General features: G+C 39.0%; 1 protein-coding gene across 1 annotated transcript; it reads right to left on the reverse strand.

The window, feature by feature from the left end:
* Positions 1-298: 298 nt before the first annotated feature.
* On the reverse strand, positions 299-11,767 carry LOC134862872 (C-type lectin domain family 18 member A-like). Its single transcript, XM_063880973.1, has 12 exons — positions 11,644-11,767; positions 10,005-10,096; positions 6,479-6,712; positions 6,277-6,374; positions 5,782-5,903; positions 5,040-5,147; positions 4,830-4,922; positions 4,216-4,322; positions 3,967-4,096; positions 3,693-3,789; positions 2,695-2,786; positions 299-472 (listed from the first exon to the last, which is right to left on the reverse strand). The coding sequence occupies exons 1-12, from the start codon at positions 11,765-11,767 to the stop codon at positions 435-437; spliced, it is 1,335 nt and encodes a 444-aa protein (XP_063737043.1). The 3' UTR covers positions 299-434.
* Between the last annotated feature and the right edge of the window lie 1,365 nt (positions 11,768-13,132).

Raw genomic sequence — 13,132 nt, forward strand, 5'->3', positions numbered from 1 at the left:
CTTTAATAATCAACTTCTTTGTTTTAGTGTTATTTATTTCTGCGGATGTTTGGCCTTTGAAAAACGATGTGGTTTCAACGAGGCCTGACATCAAAACTGTTAGAAGTCTGCTCTTTTCTTTCTCCTCATTCCTGCAAGAAACTGAAACATTATTTTAATAATACCAAACCAAATTGACTTTGAGGTCACTTAGGGCCACAGGATTGAGAAGATGCAGCAGGCTTTTAGTTTCAACTTAAGCTGCTTAGTTAATATGCAAAGAATTAAAACAAAGAATTTTACAAACAGGACACAACCATTTAATAATAAGACATTTGTATTGAACGTCCAGACATGTAGAGTATATACAGCATCTAAATTACATTGACAAACATAAGTGGCCTTTGTCCCAACCAACATTTAACACGTAGTTTCACCCCTTTAAGAAATCTGGGTCACCTGCCATCCTCCCAGCGGGCAATGTGCTCTGCAGCTGTGAAACGCACACAAACAAAGCAAATGTTTACAGAATTGTACATGTTGAGAAAATGCACAGCAAGAAAGTAAAACGGGAGTTCAGTGTGTGAATGAGACCCATAAATCTTTCAATGCTACATGGCTGTAAGGAAACATGACAAAAAAGACAACTCCTTTGAAATGAATATGGAAACACACTCCCACCCACACACATGCACAGACGGTGCTCTGGAGAAACATAGCTTAGTGTTTGCCTCGGGCTGTGTGATATCCACTTATCATTTTATCACCAATTAGCACAACACAGCAATGAATGTTGGAAATTACGCTGTGGGATGGAGGGCTCTGTGTGCTTATAATCAGATGAATTTATGCATTGAACTTTTTGCTGCTTCAGTGAAATGTTGCTTTTATTTTTTTAGTCACAACAAAACATATTCACATGTTTAGCTGCCTGCAGTTTAAAGATGCAGTGTGTAATACCCTGGCCACCTGTTGTAACAATTAGTGACAGCATTTTACCTACCTCCTGGATCCATACTAAATGTACAGTCATATATAATTTATATATAAAATACATTATAAATAACGTACTATGATATGCCAGTCCTGCTTTAAACTATCAAACGTTTAAACTAATTAGAGTTGTTGTAGCATGCAATCTTGGCAATGTTGACCGCATTCAGAGCTGATCCCTCATTCAGCTACGAGTGATCAATACAAGATTACACACCGACCACTTGCAAAGACAACTCAAGTGGACAAAACTAAACATCTGCCACCGTCTCATTCCTTAGGATCAATGTAAGTGCTATGTGTGTGTCTAAACACTGCGGGTCTTTGTTGAGTTGACACATATTGATCGCTCAAAGGCTTTGGATGGTGAGCACTGAGTGCCATTGATTCAGACTGAGTGCCATGTTTAAATGTGTAGACAGGATCACACACATCTTCAGTGTCGTGTTCATGTCATTAATGGACACACTGGATTAACAGGTTGGACGTCACTCTGCTGTGATTGTCAGTGACAGATCGTTTTCTGGACATAGCAGCAGGTGCTACTATCTAAACACATACTAAATGATGTACAGCTCCAAGTGATTTTTTTTTTCTTTACATTAAAAGCTTTTTAAAATCAATGCTTAATGTGAAAGACTTGCTAGTAGAACTGAAATGACAACCCATCTCAAATTACCATAGATTTAAAGATTGCTTTCCTACATTTATTAAACCAAATCTAACAAATAAATACACACCTTTATTATCAATATAATAAATGTTACACCAGCAACTTGGTTAAAAATCTTCCAAATTACAATTAAAGTGTTACGTGATTTAATGCAGCAACAAACTAGTCAAAACCTGAAATAAAATTCACGTACGTAATGTATAAAGTATATAAGCATTCAATTAAAATGAAATATAGGCCCCATTTTCATCAAACCTGATACATTTTTCTGACTCAGTATCAGCCTGATATTCGGTTACCCTATTAATCTTAAATTGATCAGTTGTATCAGTTGTATCAGCTTCATGTTGGTATGGTAATACGGTATGATCCCTCAAAAAATGTATTTATAGTATATAAAGGCTGTTTGGCAAGTGGTAAATATTCCCAGACATTTGAGATTGCAGGATTCCCTCTGAAGCTAATTTATTGGGCATTAGAACAGCCACCTACCAGGACTCCTGCCCTAAGGGGAATCCTTTCCCAGAGTGGCCTTTCACCACCATCATTACCAATCATACAGGCGAACAAAATAGAGGTCTGGGCACAAATATTACCCCCATTGAATCCTGTTCTAATTGAACCAGCACTCCAATTTCTTTTGGAGAGGCGTCTGTTGCATGATAAAGTCCGAAGCCTGGTGGTTTTGCACAAACTGTACAGGCAGTAGCATGCAAAGTTTAGGGGGAAATATGAGAAGAGAAGCCCCTCTTCCACGCAAGTTAACTGTGCAAATGCTGCAGCGGTGGAACAAAAGCAGCCAACCATGCATTCAATCTCTTTTTTACAGTCAAGCGCATTGCTATTACTGATCAGTGATTTGGTTTTCTGCCCAAATTATGTAAAAAAAAAGTATTATCTCTTCTGAAATTCTATCATAACCTTTATGTCACATGTTTAGGGTGACAATGGCTTGCTACGAGAAAGGTGAACATAACTTTGTGCGGCCATTTGTAGAAAAAATAACTTTTTGCACCCTCAACATTTTTTACCTACAGAAGGAGTCTTACCATGCAGGCAGATGTATCGGTTCTGCACTTTACATCGCTGGTCGTTCCAGTTAAAGGCACTTGACGCCTGCAGCTCTACACAGTTTCCAAAGCTGGACAGAGAAAGAGAAAGAGTGAGTGACTCCGTGTTCTGAGGTTTTTCACCCAATCTTTTAAACTACTGATTAGATCGTTTGATTGTAAAGTTGAGGGAGAATACATTTTTTCAGACCACTTTTGTCTGATTGAATCTCTGATGAAGCAGAGAAACCAGCAAAAACCCAAAAGCAACAAACAGATTCAGTCTAAGATATATAAATCAGACAATAATATTGTAATATATACATGACACACTTTATAGTTTATTATAAACACTTATGATTACATATAGACAGAGAAATAGATAAAATGGAATAAGGGAGAAAGAAAGAGAGAGACATCTAGTGGTCAGGGTGAGCCAGTCTGCCAACATGTCCAGCAGTGGCTCAGTCAGTAGGGGCTTGGACTGGGAATTGTAGGGTTGCCGGTTCAAGTCCCCAAACAGACATGAAATATGGAAAGTGGACTGCTACTTGGAGAGGTCCCAGTTCACCTCCTAGGCCCTGCTGTGGTGCCCTTGAGCAAGGCACCGGACACCTCCAATCCCCCCTCCCCATTGCTCCCTGGGTGCTGCACAATAGCTGCCCACTGCTCCTAGTACTAGGATGGGTTAAATGCAGAGGACCAATTTCACTGTGTGTGCTCTGCTGTGTGCATGTATGTGACAAATAAAGAGGGTTTCATCCTCCGATTTTATTTGTCTTTTCCTCGTTAATCCATAAATTCAAATGTAATTTTTATCTCAGTAGATAACGTCATTTTAGTATGAAAACAAATTAGTAGTAATCTTTAGATATAGTTAGGTTATATATACATAATGTATATTTAAAGGCAGACTCATCTGTAGATACAAAGTAAAATAATCTGTCTGTTCCATTGCATTTATATTTTGCAATAGTGTTAATTAATGTGTCTCTTACCCTTGGTTGTCCGGTTGCCCAAAGGCGAAGCTGCTGAATCTGGGGATCTCGCCTGTATCCCATCGAAATGAGTCTTTCAGAGGCTTATATGTCAAACCTGTGGAGCAAAAACATTGCTTTTTTATCCGTGCATCATTTCCACAACCTCCACCTGGTAGTACATCTGGTCGAAACCACAGTCGGGTCCGCCTACTAATCTGGTGGTGCTGCCTGGTGTGAGAAAATAGTATGACAGCTGAACATTCATTTGGATGAACACGATGAAAGACCGTACCAATCCAGAAGTTTCGTGTCTCAAAGTCTGTGTTGGTGACTTCGTTGCTCGTCTCCAGTTGACTGAGATAAAACGATAAGATGTCCTGGACCTTCTGATTGTGGATCTGAGCTAGAATCCCCCCTTGTCCCTTGTGAGTGTAAACAAGAGAAAAGGCCACAGTGAAAGCAGAAATAAAAGCCCTTGTATCTAGTTTTAGTTGATGTGATATGGTGGTAGAGCTTGTGTCAACACACACCTGTCTCTCACCTGACAGTGACTCTTGGCTCCATAGTAGGTGTCAGCTTCTGAAGACACTGTGAGGCAATCACCATCTATCATCGCGTCACAGCTGTGGAAGGGAAACTGCACTTTCTCTGTAGGGACACAAGCAAACTAAATATGCTAAAATTTAACACTAATGAAGCACACAGAGAAAAAAAGATTGTAGTCTTCTGTAAGAAATTAAAGTTGTTCATCTTGATGCATTTTTTCAGATTATGTTCAGGGAGCTTAATAAACAAACCCAAATCAAGTTACAAGAAATACTTGTATTGCCTATTGGCTTAAAATATATGCAGGCACACATTTGTAAAGGTGTTACCTCCTGATATAGCATACTTATGTCTAAATGTCTAAACTAAATGTCATTAAAAAAGGATCATTTTTGCCTCCTTTGACAAGTTAATATGCTCATGCTTTCATCACATTTTCACAGTGTCACCAAATGTTGCATTCCTTTAGATAAATACAGAATATAGCAGAAACCACATGGATGTTACTCAGCACTGTAATAACTGTTTATGCTTTTGAATTTGAAACCTGCATCTCAGGGTACACATTGCTGAGGTATATGAAAACACAAAGAAGCACACAGCACTCACCTGCACACTCAGCACCACCATAGCCAACATCACACAAGCAAGAGCATTCTTCTTCTTTGAACCGACCGTGTACACACTGCACACTGCAGCGCACTGAAAAACAGACCCTTACTTCAGTGAAATCTGCCTCTCTACTTTGAACAGACAGAGATCTGATACTAATAAGGGTTTTATCTTGATACTACTTGGCTTGATGTTGATGAGTGTTACCCTGGCAGAGGCGTCCGGTGAAGCCCCGGTCACATGTGCACTTGCAGGATGAGATGTTAAGATGGCCGTGCTGACCACAGCTCATTCGACATGGATTCCTGGGGATCTCTGACAAAAAAAGTGCATTCACATAAACATTTGCACATGAATATGCACGTTACAAAATAAACATAAGACAATTCTACATGGGTTCATATTGGTAAACGTCATTGCCACAGTATTGTGATTATTCTTCTACAGTAGTACATGGCAAAACTGCTTATGAATATATCTGCTAGAAATATTGAACAAAAAATTTCATAAGCAGATATATTACATGTGCACACAATAACAATTGCTACAACACATGTGGCCAGGGAAAGGAAAGTTTGGGGCTCTCTGCTGGAGCTGTTACCTCCGCGACCCTGACGGAAAAGCGGGAGAAGATGAATGGATGGATGGATGGATGGACAACACATTGCTTGTCAATGTGCAGAAATGTCATCAGCAACATAAAGGGCATTACTACAGTAATAGGTAATAGTATTAATTATAAACTGGTTTTTTTAATCACCTTACATATAATAAATCCAGCACAGTAAGGCATTGAATGAACATAAAGCATATTGAACTCATTTTGGCTTTTATCCTTTATAATACTATGAATATGACATGCACAGACCTCACTATGCAGTTTTTGTGAATGTCCAACAACAGCAACATTTGCCTCCGTAGCAACCTTTATAATTATATATTGTCTTACCACATAATCCACCTACATGGTCCCACAGTCTGAAGCAGCCAGACATTGAAGAGGTGCAGAGAGAGCAGTACAGCCCCGTCTTATAAGGAATCACCATCTGACCGTTCACCTCCCAGTTACCCCTGCAGCAACACAAATATACAGTACACTGCACAACACATAGACACAATCACACAAAATCTAGAGCAGCTCCAATGGGGCTACACCATACTTATGTTCAAAATCTCCACACAGAACAGGGCCTTTAGCAGGAAGACATATATAATCCCATTCTGAGACCTTCACACAGGTAGTTTGACACAATAGTTCATTCTAACTGTATGTACCAAGGACTCCCTGAAAAGTAGTATTGGCCTTCCATATAATTATTGCCGTTTTCAAGAGCATAATGATTTTGAGCTGGATTGCAGATACAACCCTTAGTATTGGCTGTTTTATTTGTGTACTGTGCTGTTCTCAGATGAATTTAACAACCTCATTTTATATCATTGTTACCCAGGGTAATATGCGCAGACAAACATCTCCCAGGGGCCTTCTTCCCTCAGACAAAGCTTGCTGGCACAGCCCACATGACTCGAGGTGGCCCACACCATCTACACAACAACAGAGGGTTCAGACACACAACATATTAAAGAAAAAACACAATTATGAGAATCTCTGACAAACATGAGTACAGCTTGTATCTTATTGTGAATACCTGTGTATAGTGTTGACAGGTGGCGTTCTCCCTACATTGCCCACTCAGGTAGAGAAAATCATTCCCCTCTTCAAACCAAGAGTGTATGGCGTCAGAAACTGAAGTGAGACCGCGGGCAGAGAAGTGTGTGTTCCAGCCGATGTGACTGAGAGGTGAAGATTGTTGATAAGGGGAGTCTGTGTGACATGATGCCGCCCTCTCCTTTGCAAGTAAGGCCAGCTTATCGCTCCACTCCTATGAAGACAAAATAATATTAAATATCATAAAACATCTTTGAATCCCCAAAATACTGTTGAAACTTGTGGAAAAAAACCCCGTTATTCTAATCTTCTCTTGCAGTATCTTGTTGTACATGCACACAGGGTAAATCAAACCAGACTGACACTGACTGTAGTTGAAAAAGCTAATGTTAAAATTACTTTATTTTTACTGTGTGTTTCAGATTTAAACACATTACGTACGTTAGTGAATGATTAACTAGCAATAGCATCAATTATTGCCAACAGGATATTTTCATCACCTCATTCAGTATTCAAATATGTTATTGGGGTCTGTTGGACTAGGAGCTGCATCTTAAACCTGAAATGAAGGTCATTTTGTACTTCAAATCTAATTAATACTGGATGAAAGGAAAATCTCTTTGGCATGAAGGTCGTTCCTAATAGTGCCTGAGTGATTTTCTTTACCCGCTTAATTCTTTTTAGGGGTCGGAGCTAGACCTAGAGTCCAGTAGACAACAGACAGGGAGACACCTTGGGCAAACTGCCAGTGCATGTAGGACCAACAAACACTGACTGACACTCATTGTGTGCTACACTGGTATAAACACCTTACTATGGGGCACATTTTCCAAGATTTGCAGTGGCTAATTCAAATAAACAACACACAAAGTTTCCACAATCAATCATTCTGCCATATTTGCTGTAGTACAAACGTCACATTCAGGTAAGCTTGCATTACTAGGAAAAGCAACCACAGGGGGAAACTCACAGATTCAAGTTAAATAGTTTCAATAACATATTGAAACCTATTTCATATGTTTTAAACTCTCTAGGGTAAAACCATAATTACTAAGACTTGTGGTTTTGTACTAAATATGATGGGTAGTAGCATTACTTAGTAAAATGTCAGAGTAAGGAAATCACTTAATTTTATTAGTAAATATTAGTGTAATTTAAAAGATGAAACATTTTTTATTCCCTCATTGCTGTTCCCAGTAATGCTATGTTACTTTAACATTTGACGGGGTCAACTTGACTTTAGGGGGGGTTTGATGGAGGGTTGATATCACTATGGTGTCTTCACTGTTAAATGGTGGGTCTTCTTGCTTATGTCATGGTAAACTCAGAGTTAATTCAGAATCAGTTGAATTGTTGCACCCTACAGCTCCACAGTCTGGGAAAAAGGTTTAACTACCTATTGATGGTCAGTATATACCATGGATATAGCATAAGAAACATTTGTTACTGCTTATTAACCCTTTAGAAAGTATGCCTTATTAGAAAGTGTTACCCTCTCTTGATAAATGAGGCTCTGTCTTAGAAGTACAAAATCTAATACAACTTTTATTCATGGTTTGACAGATTTTGGAGGTATGAGACAAACTCATGTCCTGGACACGATGAGCCCCATTAAGTTGATTGTTCACTCTGCTCCCTGAGGTCAGCCAGCCTAAATGACAGACTCACAATTTGACTGCATTTCAGACATTTAATTTCAAAGCATGTCGTGTTTTATCAGCTGTGGGATTTTAATGTATCACTAAGAAAATGTGAGTTTATCCTCTTTTGTTTTCTTTGTGGCACCACAGACAATTGCTTTATTGCTGCTTACTAAAATAGCTAAATCAATACAGCTCCGTAATTATTTGTTTTTGTTTATTATTTAAATGAATGGCTGGAGTTTTATTGGAATTAAAGATATTAATATAATGCTAATCTAACAAACAAAGGTCAAGTTTTACACATCAAAAGTAAATACTGAACTTTTATGTATTAAAGCGATTGTATGACATCATAATACTTCCTCAAGCGCTCAAAGAAAAGCTGCAGACAGGTCATCGGGTGAGAAAGGGAGTGGCTTCCTTCGTACCTTAAATATTGGTATTTTATCTCACCCTCAAAGAAAAGCCTAAAGGTCTATATTATAATCACTTCAGCACAATCTCACCACAATGCTAACTGGCTCATTCCTCTGTGGAAAAAAACTCTTATCCCAACGTTCAAAAACACAGCTGAAGCCTTGAGCCTTTTAACGTTTATCAGTAAAGCTCTTTAATATGCCTCTTCAGCTCGACAAACCTTCCTCTGAGGGTCTTGCAGGGAAATTACCGGTAATATCAGAGTTGTGAATGCAGAATGATTATCCACATCCTCTTTTTCTCATTACTGCCTTATCAGGTGAGAGCAGTTCTCTGAGGCTGAAGAGCAGTCGTAGAAAGAGAGCTCATTCTGTACGGGTGGCTTTGAGGAGGATGTAATCTATGACAAAGTGACAGTTTGCCCTGGTACAAATCTCATATTAGACCCTAAGGATATTTAGAGCATTGTGACTTTAGTAATCCATCATTACCTTTTCATCATAATCACATGCAGGCAAAACAGTTGTGTAGATAAGTACTGTATGGCGAAGCAATAGATGGATAAGATAGGGAGAGGATTTACTGCAGCTGCTGTGTTTTGCAGAGAGTGGGATTAGAAAAACCGGAGTGAAAGATTAATATTTAGAATGCTGCACACTCAGCAACACATCATCACAGTTTCTATCACCCTCAAAATTATGAAAGACATTTTGCATACAGAACTGTAGCTGGTGATAATCTGAGACTAACAAATTGAAAGTGTTGCTTAGTTTATTCCTATGGTGTTTAAACATGAATGGATATCAATTTACTGTGTAACACTCACAAGACTACCCACTGCTATCAGATTTTGGACCAGTTCTGACTGCAGCTGAGCGAATTGAAAATGATGCACCATTACTGTTTTATCTGTTGAGACTATCAGCACCAAACAGGAACAACATTGTGACCATTTTCTTTAGCCTGTGACTACGCTGCTAGTGTACCTGGCGTAGTTACATTACAAAAAATTAACAAATGGAGCTCTGAAAGAAATTTCTCAACTTTGTTTTTTTTTAAGCTGCAAGCCTATGTTAGCTCACATCGCCTCGTTTAAAGCAGTTTTTCCACATCCTCACACAACACCCATCTGATAATTTCTCCCACCATTATCATCATGATCATCATCATCACAACTGTTTTCTTCTCTGTTTGCACTGGCTCTACAAGCTCGTTTTCAGTCAAAAGCAGATATGCAACATCTGCTACCCATGGCTAGATATGTTCCACTAGTACCTTGAGAGAGTGTGAAGTACAGAACAGTAACTCTAATGTGTTGTGTTGAAGAGGAAGATTAAACTTTGGTTAGAAAACCGGCATAATGGACATAACAAAACTCTAATTTATGTGACAGCATTCTTGCCATTCAAACTCACACAGAAGAGACAGACAATGGATGCCACAAACCATTTTTTGCATGTTAGCTGCCATGGGTTTTACCCGGCTGCGCAGTCTATTGTGTTGGGCAACAATCTTTGAGTGCTCCTTCACCCCGAGCCCTGCAAGAAAGCACAAACGTTCATTTAGCAACGATGCCTTTACTGATGTCGCCATGGCAATGGAATGCAAATGTATTGGTGGGATGGTTTAATGTGTGGTGTGTGTGTGTGTGTGTGTGTGTGTGTGTGTGTGTGTGTGTGTGTGTGTGTGTGTGTGTGTGTGTGTGTGTGTGTGTGTGTGTGTGTGTGTGTGTGTGTGTGTGTGTGCGTGCGTTCGAGTGTGTGGGGGGGGGGGGTGGTGGTGGGAGCATGGGTTAATAAAGTTTGTCATAGCTTCGCTCACAATTGAACTCGCTGGTCAATTAGGTTAAGACAAAACTTTCAATCAAAACACAACTAATGTTTTATCATTTTTGCTATGTATTACAAACTTTATATTAATTATCAATTAAATTGTCCTCAAAAACCACCTATAAATATATTAAAGTCGTTAAAGTGTTACCTATTCAAACATTGAGATTATGGGGACAATGCCTCAAAAAGCCTATATGCCATTTAATTGAGCCCGAAATTCTTAAATCATTCATGTATAGGTAGATTATGGAATAATGTTATTTAAGAATAGGCACTGATCTGCTTTGATCAAACTTAATGCTAAAGGTTACTTATTTCCCCTGAGCACTTCTCTCAAAAAAGTTAAAGAGTAGAGATGTAGCTCCCCAGTGATAAGTTAATCATTTTGCCTTGGGTTTGGCAAAATGCCTTCAAAATGGTAATTTGTTAAACTCATGCCAAACTCCTGTAGCACAGCAGGCACTGGCAAAAAAAAGTTGGGCCGCTGGTGCTGGGCCAGATGGATTGAGACAGCTTAGAAAACCCACTCGAGTCTACAGCTTAAAGGATTGCCAGATGATGCCAAACATTAAACAAACACTTAAAACATACTTTTCTCGTACACCAGCCGATTAAATCGAGGAAAACGTATATTTGGGCATATAATGGTGTAAAGAAACTAAGTATAGATGTACTGAAGTACAGTTTTGAGGTAGGCCTACTTGTACTTTACTTGAATATACCAATTTATTCCTCCTTTTACTTCTAACCCACTACAATTCAAGTAAATGGTGTACTTTTAACCCACTACTTGTATTGACTATATTTAGATACTTTGCAGATTTGGATTAATATTGTGACAAAAACAACACGTATAAATAAGACTTTAGTAGCATACAAGTGATTAAAAACAGCTGCACCTTTACCCACTTAGATAACACTTTAACTATACATATTTATAATCAAAACATATAGTATTATTCTGAAATGGGCCAATCTGCATAATGAATACTGGTGGTGCTTTAAGTTTATTTTGATGCTGATACTTTTACTTGAGTCACATTTTGATTGCTGGACTTGTAGGCTACTACTTGTTACAAAGTATTTCTACACTCTGGTACTTCTACTTTTACTTAAGTACAAGATCTGAGTACTTTTTCCACCTCTGCATATAATTCAACATGTAACGTGCTAGCTCATCCTGCACTACGAAGTCTACAGTAGGCTACGGTTCCCTCGTGGCCACCTGCCTCGCGCACATCTGAAGTGTTTACCGGTGATGGTGGGCTTCAGGGGCTCCGGTGGGGCTGTGATAATCCGGTTCGCGTAGATAAACTGTGGCAGGAGTGACAACGCGACCAACAGATCCAAACACCGGGGCGATGATCCAGACCGCATTGTGAACTCCTGAAGTATCTCTGACTAAAGTGACCACTCGGCCCACAGTTTTATCCTGCCTCCCGGCTGCTCCTCTCCCCCCTCTTTTCACCTCAACACCCCGGGCTGCAGCGGTGAGCATATGTATCATCTTAGAAGTAGACTCGGGGTTCAGCGTAATTAACTTTTTAATGTCTCATTAAATCATTATCCTTCTTTTTGGGAAAATAATCTTCGCTTTATTGCCTTTAACAATGGAACATTAACGCAAAATATCGCTGCACGTGTTGCAGTGCATGTGTGCAAACATGCAAGAGGAACAATGAATCATAACTCTAATGGAGGGTAGGCTATTTCCTGACATATCACCAATACCCTACAGATGTATTTATTATGCTCTTATTAAAATTAAAAAGTATGTCATCTATTATACATAATATGTGAATCATGACATCACATAACGCGTTTACAATTTTGGAGAGCTATATTTGTATTTAGTTAGATTATTGTTAGATTCATTACCATAACTGCAACTTTTTATAGTTGTAATTTCAAGTTTTGTTAAGTATGATAATAGCTAAAAATAAATGTATTGAAAGGGTGAAATGATCAATAGCTAGTGTTTGAAGTTAACTCTAAAATATGGGGGTATAATGAGGTAATATCAAATGGAAATATAAATGGAACACAAGTATCTCAATACCATACTATTAGTACATGAGTTTTTTAAATGACTTTCCACGCAAAATGCAAGTGTGACTAGTGCCAGTCAGTCATTGATGATGAAATGCATTCCTTAATCATCTCTGTCATCATTTCCCAAACTTAATAACAAAAGGGAGCTTAACTCGTGGTCAAGAGTGTTCATGATTGGTAAAAGAGAGGACGTTTGCTTTGAGAGACCAAAGTCCATCATCAGTGAATCACTAGCAAAACTTTATTTCTAAACTATATACTGACTGAGGTGCAGGATGTCTTCTCTTAATCCAAGCAGAGGCTGTGGTATGTTTTTTAGAGGGGATTGAGAATGATGGCAGAAATGTAATTGTAAATAATGATCAGATATGGTGTTAGGTTTAAGAGGTACAGGATAGAGCTCCCGGCCATCTGTTTAGACATGGCGACAATGTTTTTTTGGTCTAGTGTGGAAAGTATGAATCATGCTTTGCACAATGTGTGATGATTCAGTGTCTGCAGAGCGACACAATGGACTCCCACTCGTTCTTTCCCCTGTGGGCTCAATGTATTTCCGTCTCCTGGCTGTTCAGATTTTTCTTATCTCCTTGATTTTGCTGCATCAGTAAGGTACTGTCTGACCCTTCTGAGCCAAACAACAGCTTTGCACACAGTCTGTTCTGGGCTCAGTTGGACACGGCCACCCACTAA

Source organism: Eleginops maclovinus, chromosome 4, assembly GCF_036324505.1.
Source record: "Eleginops maclovinus isolate JMC-PN-2008 ecotype Puerto Natales chromosome 4, JC_Emac_rtc_rv5, whole genome shotgun sequence".
In the NCBI taxonomy this organism is placed as follows: Eukaryota; Metazoa; Chordata; class Actinopteri; order Perciformes; family Eleginopidae; genus Eleginops; species Eleginops maclovinus.

Coding starts and splice junctions, on each gene's coding strand:
- LOC134862872 (XM_063880973.1), bottom strand. CDS start 11,767: ATGCGGTCTGGATCATCGCCCCGGTGTTTGGATCTGTTGGTCGCGTTG. Junction 6,713..10,004: donor CAGCTAACATGCAAAAAATG/GTTTGTGGCATC, acceptor TTGTCTTCATAG/GAGTGGAGCGATAAGCTGGC. Junction 2,787..3,692: donor GGGCAACCGGACAACCAAGG/GTAAGAGACACA, acceptor TTCTCTGTCCAG/CTTTGGAAACTGTGTAGAGC.